The sequence below is a fragment of the Piliocolobus tephrosceles genome, chromosome 1 (assembly GCF_002776525.5).
Source record: "Piliocolobus tephrosceles isolate RC106 chromosome 1, ASM277652v3, whole genome shotgun sequence".
NCBI classification, from domain to species: Eukaryota; Metazoa; Chordata; class Mammalia; order Primates; family Cercopithecidae; genus Piliocolobus; species Piliocolobus tephrosceles.
In genome coordinates, this window is record NC_045434.1 from 35,444,300 (window position 1) to 35,459,819 (window position 15,520).

The 15,520-nt window shown below is 35.1% G+C and overlaps 1 protein-coding gene across 2 annotated transcripts in view; it reads left to right on the top strand.

Moving 5' to 3' along the window:
* Positions 1 to 15,520, top strand: part of RALGPS2 (Ral GEF with PH domain and SH3 binding motif 2) — a 198,967-nt gene that overhangs the window by 151,782 nt on the left and 31,665 nt on the right. For both annotated transcript variants that reach the window (XM_023231275.2, XM_026448210.2), the window contains exons 9-14: positions 2,366 to 2,503; positions 3,726 to 3,816; positions 8,397 to 8,464; positions 10,006 to 10,141; positions 11,534 to 11,685; positions 15,193 to 15,247. In XM_023231275.2, coding sequence (XP_023087043.1) covers positions 2,366 to 2,503; positions 3,726 to 3,816; positions 8,397 to 8,464; positions 10,006 to 10,141; positions 11,534 to 11,685; positions 15,193 to 15,247 — 640 coding nt within the window. The remainder of the gene's footprint in view (positions 1 to 2,365; positions 2,504 to 3,725; positions 3,817 to 8,396; positions 8,465 to 10,005; positions 10,142 to 11,533; positions 11,686 to 15,192; positions 15,248 to 15,520) is intronic.

The window sequence follows — 15,520 nt, forward strand, 5'->3', positions numbered from 1 at the left end:
AAGAGTTGCTTAGATTTTGTTTTATAAGTAGGGGAGATTTAAACATGTATATTGGGCCGGGTGCAGTGACTCGTGCCTATAATCCTAGCACTTTGGGAGGCTGAGGCGGGTGGATCACTTGAGACCAGGAGTTCAAGACCAGCCTGGCCAACATGGTGAAACCCCGTCTCTACTAAAAATGCAAAAACTAACCGGGCATGGTTGTGCATGCCTGTAATCCCAGCTACTCGGGTAGCTGAGGCACAAGAATCACTTGAACCCAGAAGGACGAGGTTGCACTGAGCCAAGATCGCGCCACTGCATTCCAGCCTTTGACAGAGCAAGACTCTGTCTTGGGGGGGAAAAAATGATTTAAAAAAATGATTTTTTAAAAAATGTGTATATTGACTCTGGGAAACGAGCCAGTAGGGGTGAATGATAGTAGAGGCAACAGTGGTTGCCTGGAAGGAGGCAGCAACGATTGCATTCAAAATTACAGTTGAGATTTGGGAAGAAGACAGGGATTCTTCTTCCTCTGAGATTGGAGAAAGTAGCAAGAACCTCAGCTTCATTTGGAACCTCAGATTCATTTGGAGTCATAGGGAAATAAAGTTGAGGTTATCTAAAGAAAAGCGATTTAAAGAATACTGTAAATATTTACTGAGTAGAAAATGAATGATACTAGGATGAGTAAAAAGATTGCCATGCCAACCTTTTATGTTAAGCACCTATCGTCAAAACATTGCACAAGATTTTCTTTCTCTTGGAGTGCAAGATAGAGCAACTGCCTTAAATGAGTTTGCAGTCTTGAATAGATAAGATATAAATGTAAAAAAAAAACCTAAATAATGAGATTTTGAAATCACAAAGGTCATGACGTGAATAGTATGCACAGATAATGTATGATTTTTTAACAGAATATAAGAAATTTTTTTTTAAATTGGGCTATAGGTGAAACATCTGAGATCCAGCTCTGCCACTAACAGATTGCATGGCATTAGGCACGTCCCTTTACCATCTATATATTTCAGGTTCTTCATCTCTAAAAGGAGAGGATTAGACTAGACAGTGTCTGAATTCCTTTCTTGGAATCTGTGACAAAACTAGAGAATCTTGACACCGAATTAGATAAGCAAAATATAAGATTTGGATAGGCAGAGATAAGTCTAGAAAACATTTAAGGTATAAGAAAAAGCTGAGTAAAAACAGGGTTTATTTAGAAGGCAGTGGGTATGTCATTTTGGTTGCATTTACCCTGAGAGTTCGTGAACATGAAGTAATAGGGTAAAAGTAGGAAAGTATGTTTTTCTTTTCTCTCCAGCTATAGTTGTCTAATACGTTTCACATGTGCATTGTGAACTCTCCAGAAATAATCCTAAATAAGTGACCTTTCATGTTAAGGACTAGTACAACCAAATTTTAGAGGATGTGTTATTTTTGTTGGTGCAAAGAGCATGGAGGGTAAGAAATAGTTAACTTCAATTTGTAGTCACATGAACCATTTCAGAAATTCATTTGTTGATCTTTAAAATGTAAAACATTTCTACCAGATTGAGATAATTTTCAAAATAGTTAAGACTCAAATGATGGTTATCAACCCAAGGCAAGAGAGTATAAAACAAATATTAAATAATTTCTCTATGTCAGGCAGTGGCTGGGCTGCTGGCTAAATTAGTATCTTCAAGTTGTAACACACCTTGGAAAATGGATGCTTGTGTAGGTTTTAAATCTGAGGTTCTGAGTTTAAAATAACTCTCCGTTATGAAACTAGTCAGAGGCAGAGCCAATTGAAGAACTCAGCTCCTTTCCATTAATTCCCGTATGTGCTGGGGTTTCTAACTCTAGCCTCAAACTATACTTGAAAATGAAACCAGACCGGGCGCGGTGGCTCAAGCCTGTAATCCCAGCACTTTGGGAGTTCGAGATGGGCAGATCACAAGGTCAAGAGATCGAGACCATCCTGGCTAACACGGTGAAACCCCCATCTCTACTAAAAAAATACAAAAAACTAGCCGGGGGAGGTGACAGGCACCTGTGGCGTAAACCCAGGAGGCGGAGCTTGCAGTGAGCTGAGATCCGGCCACTGCACTCCAGCCTGGGCAACAGAGCGAGACCCCTCTCAAAAAAAAAAAAGAAAATGAAATCACAAGAAGATGTTTACAAAATAGCATATTATTACAAAAAATTGGTGTATGTCTGACCCCAACTGTGTGGAAAGCTAGACCCCAGTAACATATGTTACCGAGGCTTCAGTGTATTAATAGCAATATATTTTAAATGTGGCATATGTGGAATATATCTATAAACAACCTTTTCCCTCCTTTTCTTTGTCATAGTCTCCCAAGCTACAACTAAGAAGACATTTATTTATCTCATTTTGTTTCAGGTATCTATTTGTCAGATTTAACATACATCGATTCAGCATACCCATCAACTGGCAGCATTCTAGAAAATGAGCAGAGATCAAATTTAATGAATAATATCCTTCGAATAATTTCTGACTTACAGCAGTCTTGTGAATATGGTAAGTTTCTGGGGGATAATGCCAAGCCATTAACATTGCTGTAATTCCAGTGATTTATTTACACACATTGATGATCACTTTTCACACAGCAGGGGACATCAATTTCTTATTTCCATTCTAACATAAAGGAAAATAATGCTTGTTTTATTTTGCCGTTTAGTATGTAGCATCCTGTTTAAGATCTTGCTTTTAAGAATTTAAGTATTTAATATTTAAAATTTTTATTTTTATATTTTGCTTTTCTGCTATTTTACAGCAACTTTCTCACAGCACAAGGACACTTTTTAATATTACTACCTCACAGCTATTTGGCCCTTTATAGTTGACAAAGTCTTTTTCTATTATCTCATTTGGTCTCCCTGATCTATTATGTAAATCGTTCTTACAGCTTTCAATTAGGGAAGTTGAGCTGAGACCCTTGAGCCTCGTGACAGTTGACCAACTTTCTTGAGTCAGATTATCGAATAAATAACCAATTTTCCCCCAACGTGTATTTTTTGGGATGACAAATATAGAAACAGCCACATAAGCCCAAATGATGAAAAAGGGCTTTTTTTTTTTAATGTTTAGATACTTCCAGTTTGATAGGGAATAAAGTTGGGCTGTTAATACATAATTTTTATGGGTTAAAAAACTGAGTTTTACATTATATGATTACTTCAAGTGAATTTATCTTAAAACTAACTTTTACTTCATGCATCTATACTTTTTAGAAAACGTCAAAAACTTCCTAAAACTATCTGTGTGGAGATAGAATCTTACTGAAAGTTAAATCAAATAATTCCTTATTTTGTCCTTTTCTCAATATTTTAAACATAGCATCAAGTTGCGTTGTTAAATTAATCTTGCTGGAAACTTATAAGGGGCGGAGATAAACCACATTTATAAATGGGAACCAGGTTTCTTTAAAAGAAAAATAACTGCCTTCACCTCTTCTGTTTAGTTTAGAATAGTTCCTGATCTTTTTCTATGAAATTTCTCAAATATATAGGACTTTATAATTGGAACTATTAAAAAAAATCTATACAAACAGTATGCAACTGTAATATTCTAAATTACCTTCAGTTTCAATTAAAGTTTATCTCAGTAACGTCCTTATAGAGTTAATTTAAATTTTGCTGCCATGTGGCCTTAATTTGCCTTTAAGTTATTTTCAGCTTAATTTTTAAAGTTCTGGTTAAGATGTGCTTTATCAGATAATTATTTATCACCTTTTGCCTAGATATTCCCATGTTGCCTCATGTCCAAAAATATCTGAACTCCGTTCAGTATATAGAAGAACTACAAAAATTTGTGGAAGACGATAATTACAAGTAGGTTGGATCTTCAAAAGTGGTTTGTATAACTTTGTCCTGTCCTCCACCTTTCTATCCCTATGTATTTAAACATCTAAATCCTACATGGTACCATACAAAGGCCTAATCCAGTGGTAGGTTTACAGCAGTAAAGGTACTAACATATATTACTTTTTAGTCACTTGTTACGATTGAGCCAATATACAAATACCTCATCTGTTGTTTTTAATATTTTTATCTGTTTGTAGAGAGCTAACATTTGATAGTTCTAATTTAAATTTCTTCTTTTTCCCCATATTCAATCATTGAATCCTTACAGAATTTATCTTTTAATAGACAGAAAAACTAATGAAACTTTTTAAAATAGAAAAATTACTGTTTAATGCTAATTATTGACACATCATTGTTTGTTTTTAATTGTTTTTGCGGATTGGGAGACTATTGGTCCATCTTCTCTCTGGAGAAGAGACATTTCTCCAATGCAGCACCACACTTATCCTTTTCCCTATATTATAGCAAGTTCTTTATTAAAGATTTTGAGGCCGGGCACAGTGGGGCACAATGACTCACGCCTGTAATCCTAGCACTTTGGGAGGCCAAGGCGGGTGGATCACTTGAGTTTAGGAGTTCGAGACCAGCCTGGCCAATATAGTGAAACACTGTCTGTACTAAAAATACAAAATTAGCCAGGCATGGTGGTGCATGCCTGTAATCCCAGCTGCTTGGGAGGCTGAGGCAGGAAAATCACTAGAACCCAGGAGGCAGAGGTTGCAGTGAGCTGAGAGTGCACCATTGCACTCCAACCTGGGCAAAAAGAGCAAAACTCCATCTCAAAAAAAAAAAAAAAAAAAAGATTGTTTGAAATCACTTTTAAAATAGCTGATATCCATTTTTATCTCATTTTTATCTCCTTATATCCACAGTACTTCCCAAAGATGGGAGAGGAAATTTTTTAATTATTAACCTTTTCATCTTTTATTGATAAACTTTACATCATAACTGCTGGATTTTTTTTTTTTAAGGTGGGAGGATAAAGAGCTTATTTCTCTTGAAGTTTGTCACTTTTCTTTTAGCTTCATTTGTTACTTTGTTAAAAAAGTTTACTTAGCTTTATTATCCCAGTTGTTCCCAAGCTTTCAAATTGAATTTTGCACTTTCACAAATATTTTTTCCAATAAAAGGTCACGTTTCAAAAATTTATCAAAGTAAAAGACTAGATTATTTTTCAATGTTAATGCATTACATAGAAATTTTTTTATCTTCCTTTGGTAATGATTATTAACTTCCTTGTTCCAGATTTTGACAATTTAAAAAAATTTTTGTAGAACAGAATTAGTCCCAGTAAATGGCTGTAGAAATTCTGGAAAACATCTAGGAATAATTTTTCTAAATGCATCTAAAATTTGACTAATGTTTGAAAACACGTTTATTGCCATCTTTTCTCTCACACCATAATGTCAACACTTTATATTTCTGTACCAATTTTTATTCTACAAAATGTTTCTACATGGTTACTTACTTGAAAATGTATAAAGTCAATGAAAAAGCTTTTTAAGGCTGGAGTTGTTTCACAAATCTGTTGCCCTAGGTTGTAAGTTTTTCAAGTTTGATGGTCTGTGTCTTATACTTACCACTATTTTTCCCTTCTCTCTAATTACTGACATAGAACTCATGCCTAGTAAATACTTAAGTTTTGTCCAGTGAGGTGTAGAACAGATCTTAAAATTCAAAATGTGAGTAAGTAGCTATTAGATATTTATCTGGCTCAAGAAACTTACTGAATTTAAAAGAATTTAAAGTTTATTAGATTGAAGTAAAATCTACGAAAATTTTGCACAATTTTTATAGAGGACGGCAAATTTTTTGTGACTACTGTAAAATTATAATACAGTATTTATTAAAGCTAGTTTTTACTTTGCTAAAAGGTTAGACTTAGCCAGTGAAGCCATGAAGTAGTTGTGACATTCTATAAACTGACGTATCATATAGTACCTTCATTTTTGTAGGAAAGCTGATACTATTATACTGATTTTTGTTTTCATGAGGAGTTAGAACCAGAGCAGCCCTTCCATTACATTGACAGATATTTACTAAGGTTTTGTTATAGGCCAGTTACTGTGCTAGTTGCTGGGATTATAAAAATAAGATACTGTTCTTGCTCTCAAGAAGCTCAGTCTCGTGTAAGATACATCCACAGAACAGATGATTATAAGACATTTCAAACAGTACCATAATAAAAATATGCCAAGGATGCTGTGGAAACATAGGTAAGTGGGGGACCTAACCCAGATTTACGTAGGAAAACTAAAAGAAAGGAAATACAGACAGCTTCAGGAGACAGCGTCATCTGAGGCTGAATCTTAACAGGTGAGTAGGAGTTAGTCTCACGTGAAGGGTGAGGAAAAGCATGCTGGGGAATGGAATGATCAAAGGAATGGGATGAGAAACAGTGTGTTTGCATGGGGAACGATGAGTCATTTGGTGTTATTGGGACATCATACGGGAGTAGAGAAGACATTGTTTTTCTTTTTCTTTTCCTTTTCCTTTTTTTTTTTGTTTTTTTTTTTGTTTGTTTGTTTGTTTGTTTTGGAGACGGAATTTCACTCTGTTTCCCAGTTTGGAGGGCAGGGCAGTGGTGCGATCTCAGCTCACTGCAACGTCCACCCCACTGGGTTCAAGTGATTCTTCTGCCTCAGCCTCCCGAGTAGCTGGGATTACAGGTGCCCACCATCATGCCTGTCTAATTTGTGTATTTTTAGTAGAGATGGGGTTTCACCATGTTGGCCAGGCTGATCTTGAACTCCTGACCTCAGATGATCCACCTGCTTCGGCCTCCCAAAGTGGTAGGATTACAGGCATGAGCCACCGCATGTGGCTGACAGATTGTTTTTCTAAAAATGCAGTGTGTTTGTTGCATGAGCCTAATAATTTAGTGTGTTTGAAAAATAGAGCATTTTAATATGTCATTAAAATTATTAGAAAAAATTAGAAGAAAACATTTTGTTAGAAAAAAATGCCTTTCATGATGAAAAATTTGTAAATAGAAATGGCATGTCACTTACAAAAGGTCTGTTTTGGGCAACTTGATCTACATAGGCAGCCAGTATAGCTATTACAAATTACATGTCTTTTGACCAGGATGAAAATTTTTCTGGTTTTTATTTTAATACTGAACATATCTTTTCTTAATGAATCAGCATCTCTCTAATTATGTGATGCTTTGATGGTGTTGTAAGCAGCTGGCCCTCAGACTAGCCTTCACTGCTTTTTAAAGATGCTTCTACTTTTTATATTGCTGTCAGTTTCTAGCTGCTACCAATAGCAGTGTGATTCGCCCAATAAGCTCCCTTTCTTTTCCTTTCTATGTTGGTGTCGTTGGGAAATGGTAGTTATTTCATTTACTACTTTTCTTTCATCTACTAGACTGTAAGCTTCAGAAGGACAGGAATACCGCATCTGCTGTAATCTCTGTTATATTCCAGTTCTGAGCACAGTGCCCAATACAGGTGTTCAGTAAATACTTGTCCAATGAATGAATGTAGTATAGTTTGTAGCCTAAATAATTAAACATTTTCATAAAAAGAGAAAAGAGTCTGGTTAATCATTTATCTATTCAACATATGCATTTTGTATTATCACATAACTGGAATATAATTAATAACAAGAACTTACAGTCGATTTGTTTATCATTATAAATGCCATTTGTATTATGCAATTACTTTTAAAATTTTGGTAGAATACTGAACAGTTTTTATTAAATTTCAGACAGACTCAGCAATATTAGGCTTCATGTATCATATCAAAGCGTTTTCTACAACTACTTTAGTGTCCTATTTTCTGAAATAGCTTCCACTGATAGAAATCATAATCTCTTTCACTGTGAAACTCAGAACTGGATATATTATCCTAAATGGAACTTAAGTGCCAAATAGCAAACTCTGACTTAGGACAGGGACTTACTAGAAATTTTGCAAACAACCTTTTTATTTGTGTAGATCTTTCTTTTGAAGAGTTTTGTCAGCTGGTTTGTTAGATGGTTAGTTTTAAATAAGGTGTTTTTAGAAATAATTTGCATAATTTATTTAATAATACATATGAAAGTTTCTGAATCAAGTGTCAGGTATCAGGGTAAGCTCTAAGTTGAATCATCATTTAGTCATTGATGAAGTATCTTTAAATGTGTTCCATGGTTTGGCAACTTTGGGATAATTGGGGAGATTTTTGTGTTTTTAAATACAACTTTTTAATATATTTTCCCTTCCTAATATTTCCTAGAATAACCATAAGATCAGCTTTGTATGAAAGAGATGAGACTTAACATCTTAATTAAAAATTGCCCTTGGCCAGGCTTGGTGGCTCATGCCTGTAATCCCAGCACTTTGGGAGGCCACGGTGGAAGGATCACTTGAGCCCAGGAGTTTGAGGCTTAAGTGAGATTCCCTGTCTCTTTAAAAGAAGAAGATTGCTCTTGAAGAAAAATATATAGGTCAGATTATTTCATAAAAATGTTTTTAGTTTTTTTGTGAGAAAATACACAACTTTAATCTTATTTTGTCAAATGTTAATCATTGTATGTATTTTGTCTTTTTAAAATTCAGGCTTTCATTAAAGATAGAACCAGGGACGAGCACCCCACGTTCTGCTGCTTCCAGAGAAGATTTAGTAGGTCAGTCCATAGTTTTCTCTTGTTACCAAATCTAAATCAGATAACCTAATAAGGAAGACTATACTCCAAAGTAAATAAAAATTTCGTACTTCTTATACTGCATGTAAAATTTATTTTGATATTAAAGTCCTTTCTGGATTTTTTTTTTTTTTTTTTTTTAATTTAAAAAGTTGCTGGCTGGGCTCCATGGCTCACACCTGTAATCCCAGCTCTTTGGGAGGCCAAGGCAGGCGGATCATGAGATCAGGAGATCGAGACCATCCTGGCTAACATGGTGAAACACCGCCCCTACTAAAAAAACACAAAAAAAATTTTAAAAAATTAGCCGGGCGTGGTGGCAGACGCCTGTAGTACCAGCTGCTTAGGAGACTGGGGCAAGAGAATGGTGTGAACCCAGGTGGCAGAGTTTGCAATGAGCCGAGATCGTGCCACTGCACTCCAGCCTGGGCAACAGAGCAAGGCTCCATCCCAAAAAAAAAAAAAAAAGTTGCTATAGTTTGTCAGTAGTGTACAAACAAATATGCTACCTAATCAAGGAAAATAGATAGATGCAACAGATGGAAAATAATAGATAAGTAGTTATGAATATTCATTTTTAATTAAGAATGCACTGTCCTGGGCAATGAAGGTTGATTACACTAGAAACTTCTGTGGTCTAATGGGAAAGTCTGCTAATTTGAATAATTATAGAAGTCAATTTTAGTGACATAATTTTTTCAAATGTTCACTTTAATATAAAAATCATAGTTCCTTACTTTACCTGTTACATTATAATGGGGATATTATGCGTATACCACAAGTAATTTTTTAAAAAACATAAAATTGTCATTATTTAAGAAATCCCTGATAGGTACCTTTTTTAAATTCCCAATATAGGCCTTCGTACTAAGTGTCATGTATATTCTGAAAATATTTGACAGCTAATCTAATAAGATGTGAAGAAGTGAAGAAACAAACTGTGATAATATCTATGGGGAAGAATATTCTAAGCAGAAAAAACACTGCAGTTTAAATTTCTTAAATTTGCCTTTCTTTTTATTCTTAAAGTGCTGTTTTGTTCTTTCATAATACTCTATTATTTATTCCCATAAGCCTGAACAGTGTCGGTATAGATTTAATTTCTAATTTGAGTGTTTGACCTACCTGACACATTCTTTATCTAAGAGGAAGTTGAAACTAGGAGTAAAGAAGTAATGTATAAAATTAAAAGAGCGGTGAACCTAGGACTAGGAAGACCTGGGTGTTTAGTCCAGATTTTGTCTGTGTTGTGAAAGCTAGTCTATTCTAATTCTGCTTCTTCCTATGTAAATGGAGAAAGTATTTACACTGCCTCTACTTAGTATAAGTAAGATAAAAGTTAATGGATTTTGTATGGTTTGGGATTTTGTGTTTTAGGACTTAGAATATATTTCTCATCTTCAAGTCAATGAAATAGAACTAACATCAATACTATCTCAAAATTTGAACCACGTTTAGTATTTTATATCGGGGATTGAAAAATAAAGTAATTGTTTGAAAATCTCTTTAAATTTAACCCTTAGGTCCTGAAGTAGGAGCATCTCCACAGAGTGGACGAAAAAGTGTGGCAGCTGAAGGAGCCTTGCTCCCACAGACACCACCATCCCCTCGGCATCTGATTCCACATGGACATAGGAAGTGCCATAGCTTGGGTTATAAGTCAGCATTTATAATTTTATCTTTCAAATTTTTAAGCCGTTTATAATTGAATTTATTGTCTATTTATTAGTTCAGTAGAAAATGGTACCCTTGAATAGTTTTCTTTGTTCTTTTTTTTTTTTTTTTTTTTTTTTGAGACGGAGTTTCGCTCTGTCGCCCAGGCTGGAGTGCAGTGGCCGGATCTCAGCTCACTGCAAGCTCCGCCTCGCGGTTTCATGCCATTCTCCTGCCTCAGACTCCTGAGCAGCTGGGACTACAGGCGCCCGCCACCTCGCCCGGCTAGTTTTTTGTATTTTTAGTAGAGACGGAGTTTCACCATGTTAGCCAGGATGGTCTCGATCTCCTGACCTTGTGATCCACCCGTCTCGGCCTCCCAAAGTGCTGGGATTACAGGCTTGAGCCACCACGCCCGGCCGTTTTCTTTATTCTTAATAGCCGTTTCCTGATTCAGTAAAATATCTTGTTTGCCTAAAAGCTTTTATTTCTTACTTTACCTGAATTTGGAAATGGGATTTTGTCAACAATGCATTTATATTTGGGGACGATACATGAACATTACAGAGGGCCATCATAAGTAAAATCAGGATAGCAATATGTCTTTTTTAAAATATTATAACCTGGCCGGGCGCGGTGGCTCAAGCCTGTAATCCCAGCACTTTGGGAGGCCAAGACGGGTGGATCACGAGGTCAGGAGATCAAGACCATCCTGGCTAACACGGTGAAACCCCGTCTCTACTAAAAAATGCAAAAAAAAAAAAACTAGCCGGGCGAGGTGGTGGGTGCCTCTAGTCCTAGCTACTCGGGAGGCTGAGGCAGGAGAATGGTGTGAACCCGGGAGGCAGAGCTTGCAGTGAGCTGAGATCCGGCTACTGCACTCCAGCCTGGGCAACAGAGCGAGACTCCGTCTCAAAAAAAAAAAAAATTATAACCTTTATATCAAGACAGTCATTGTCTTAACCAAAATAAGTCAAAAGTAACAGCTGTAAAAATTATTTTCTTTATTCCTAAATATAAAGAAAACTGACTTTTTGTTTAGCTTCATTAGTTTTGCAGTATATTGTTTTTTCAAAATGGGGACACATGTTCACTTTTGCCATGATTTCTCTGGAAATTTAATAACTGTTCTCCAAAAGTGAATGTGGAAACAATTTTTTTAATGGACATGAGGCTCAAAATGAAATCATTTTAAAATATGTTCTAATTATATACATAGATATGGCCAGGTTTCCTAAAACATATTCCCTGAACTGTTCATTTGAGGCTTTTATGGTAAGATCTGAGTATGACAGTTAGCAGGTAAATCTTTTATGTCCTAAATCTTTATATAAAGAGCAGTTTTTAAATTAGTAACAATAATAAAAGATACGAACTTTTTTTTCTCTTTGTTTCCAGTTTCATTCATAAAATGAACACAGCAGAATTTAAGAGTGCAACGTTTCCAAATGCAGGGCCAAGACATCTGTTAGATGATAGCGTCATGGAGCCCCATGCGCCATCTCGAGGCCAAGCTGAAAGTTCTACTCTTTCTAGTGGAATATCAATAGGTGAGAAATACTTCTCTGAGAGGGTTGTAATTTAACATTAAATAAAAATGTTAACAAAACTTGACTGGAAAAAAACCCCACCACACAGAGAAAATCTGGTTAGAAAACAACGTAGCAGTTAAATACAGGATGAAGTTAATAATTTGTAATGGTTTTAAAAGTGCTTGCTGTTTTTAAGTCCAGAAGGGGAAGCATTTGAAGAAGGTGGAAAAAGAACATGTGGGCTGGTTGAATTAGTTAACTGCATGTGATTTGGATATGGGGAGGAGGAATAGTGTGGAGTTAGGGATGACTTCAGGTTATTTGGGTTAAACAAGCATAATAGTTAGATGATGATGCTATTACCAAGGTAGAGAAGACAGAGTAATCTGTGGGCAGTGAAGTGTTTGTGAAGGGGGACTGAATTTGGGGAATCAGTTCTGTTTTGGACATGTTTAGTCCCTATGGAGATGTCAGGTAGGTTGTTGAATATATGAATCTGGAGCTCAGAGGGTTAAGGTCAGGTCTGAAGATATATGAGAGGTAGCATATTTATAAGCCATGATTGGTTGAGGGTACCTAAAGAGAGAGTGTACATAAATAAGAAAACATTCTCACATTTAGAAGTCTGATTATTTTTTAAATGAAGGATGGGTCATCAAAGGAAACTAAAAAGGAGAGATCAATGAAGTAGGGGGAAAAAAACAAAAGCCCAGTAGATGAAGTATCTCAAGGAGGAGGAAAGTACTGAATGTGTGAATATCAAATGCAAAAAAAGAGAGCTAAGATGAGAACAGGGAATTGACGGGGGGGATTTGGCAAAATTAAATTGCTTCATGGAAGTGTCAGGGCAAGGCCTGGATTGGAGTAGATTTGAAAATGAGAGGCGAAGAAACAGAGATAGCTAATGTGAAGAAGAGCAGAAAATTGGGACCATATTAGAAAGGGATGTGAGATTAAGAGAGGGATTTGTTTTTACTTCCTAAACTTTTAAATTTTGAGTCTTTTAGATGAGCATTATTTCTTTTTACAATTAGAAATTATTCATACAGGCCGGGGCAGGGTGGCTCACGCCTGTAATCCCAGCACTTTGGGAGTCCCAGATGGGCAGATCTCTTGAGGTCAGGAGTTTAAAATGAGCCTGGCCAACATGGCAAAACTCCATCTTTACTAAAAATACAAAAATCACTGGGGTGTGATGGTGCATGCCTGTAATCCCAGCTACTTAGGATGCTGAGGCACAGGAATCATTTGAACCCAGGAGGCAGAGGTTGCAGCGAGCCATGTTCACACCATTGCACTACCCTGCCTGGACCACAGAGCAAGATTCTGTCTCAGAAAAAGAAATTATTCATACAATAGCTGCTTTTATTTTTTAAAAAAAATAAAGGAGGAATATGTCTTCATCTGTGATTAACTACCAGATTGTTCAAGGGCTAAGCCTATTATTACTAATATCTTAATCAATATTGGTCAACAGCCAGTGGAAACAGATGCAAAAGGAGATTGATTTTCTTGAACATACTGACTTCCTTAGCCCTTGAGAGTTAAAATGAAATTGTTTCAGAGCTCTCCATTACCATTCAGCAGTTGTTTATTCTGATAGTCCCCTTTTTTATATAAAAATGCAAGTGAATGAATGATAAAATTTTTTTAAAAGACAAGTTTGTCACCTGAAATACCTCTTATTAATGTTCTAAGTGCCTATATGCAAATATTAATTTCAGTCTGAAGAATAATTTTGCAAAGGAAAGAACTTTTTTTCAGTCACAAATTTTCTACACATAGGAATTTGGCTTGCCACTTAAAGCACAAAGTAATTTTTAAAATTACAGCTCTCAAGTATGTAATATTTTATTCTTTCTCATCATAAGTGTTATAGTGAGAATTATTCTATAGTTTATAGCTTTTACTTTTAATAGATGTCCTTTTGGTTACCACAAGATTGTTGTTTAGTTATTTTATTGAGTTACAGTTGGCATCTCAGTGTGGAGACTTTTCTCTTATAGAGCAGATTTTTGCATTTGTGTTTATTCTTTAATTATTCTAAGGCTAAGTAGGTAAACGGTGAAAGATCGTTGCATCCTAGTTTGTAAATTAAGAACATTACACATAGGCATTTACCTTCGAGGATTTTTGTTTTAAAGCTTTAACAATATGAAAAAAAGAATAAGTCTATTACCATAAGATGATAGGTGTTAATATACACACACAAGAGTTTTTTTTTCCTTAGCTTTAACTTTTACATGCAATATTAATCTTCAGTGAAGGCTTTGAAAATACTGTGGGAAAATTAACCAGTGCTTAGAACAATGGCCTCAAACATTTTCTAATGTGGTATCTATTCTAGATAATCTTGAGTAGTCTCACCTAGCTAACTAAGGGAAGCAGATTAACTCTGAGCTTCATGCTTACATTTTCTACAAATAAGTTATACTAATTATGCTTAAATTTTCAGTCTTTACCACATAGTGCCACAAATCAAAAGATATTGTAGATAATGTACAAAACCCCACCACCAGCACAGGTTACCTCTGATTCTTCTTCCAAATCATACAATACAGAAGATTATTTCAGTGATTGTTATCTCAGTTTATCCAAGGATGGTACATAACTAGTGCCATTGCAAACCCGTAGAAGGGTATTAATCCATCGTCTCTAAGAGAGATGAGTCTAATGGATAACCTTACAGCATCCATTACAGGTATCTGAGGGATAACTTACAGCATTAGTTTGAGTCTTTCAGAACCCTGCTTGTAAAAGAGTTTAAGTCTCTCTTCTTAGAACCCTGTCTGATAGACAATTTAACTTGACCTATTAGTCATCTTAATTTTATTGAGAGCCAGAATTATCTTTAAAGTAACATTTAAGTCAACTAAGCTGTTTTGGACTCTGAATTCATTCCCCATAGTTTTTTTGTTGGTTTTTTTTCCCCCTAGCTAATTTTAAACATTCTGTTTGAAGACCATTTTAACTGATCTTTTGGCCAAAGAGAAAATTGTTACAGTTTTATAGCACCAGTTTTTGGTTTTTTAAATTTAGAGATTCCATCCTCTTTAACTTTGTCTCTAGAGACAAAGAATTGGATTTCATTAGGCTTTTTATACTTAGGGTAGTAATGGACTTTGATACAAGAGAAAGAAGTGTGCCATGAATCTCCAAGGATTTTATAATTATATTGGTCCTAAATTATAACAAATCTAATAAGAAACTTTGTGTTATTTTATTTTCTCTAATGGTAGGAAAAATTGTTTATTGACATAATGAATCTCAGCTACAAGTAGGCAAGCAAAAATGTTTTATGCTATTTTGTTATTTTAGGTTGTCGTGTCAACTGTATTCCAATATATTGCAAAATAAATCTAACAGCAGTAATATTAGAATAAAGAATTAATATGTGGATACGTTCACCCACAATATGATTGTCATTTTATGAGCATAGGTTCGTTAATTTATTTTTAAATTGTGAAATGCAAACTAAGAGATGTAATTCTGATGTTTAAAAAATAGAATAACTTTTCATTTTAGGTAGCAGTGATGGTTCTGAACTAAGTGAAGAGACCTCATGGCCTGCTTTTGAAAGGTAAGATAAATTGTCCATTTGAACTGCTTTGAGTTTATTTTGTCTGGGTTAAATAATATGATAATACAAAATTAAGAGATAATATTTACTACATATCTGTAAGTGATTAAGTTTTCTACTGGTAAAAGAAATTAGAAGTTGATATTTAAGTTTGGATATGTAAGTAATGAGAATGAATGATAGTCTTATCTCTAAATGTTTATTTGGTGGGATGACACATGTATTTGAATTTTAATACATTTAAAATTATAACTTAAAAATAATAACTAGTCA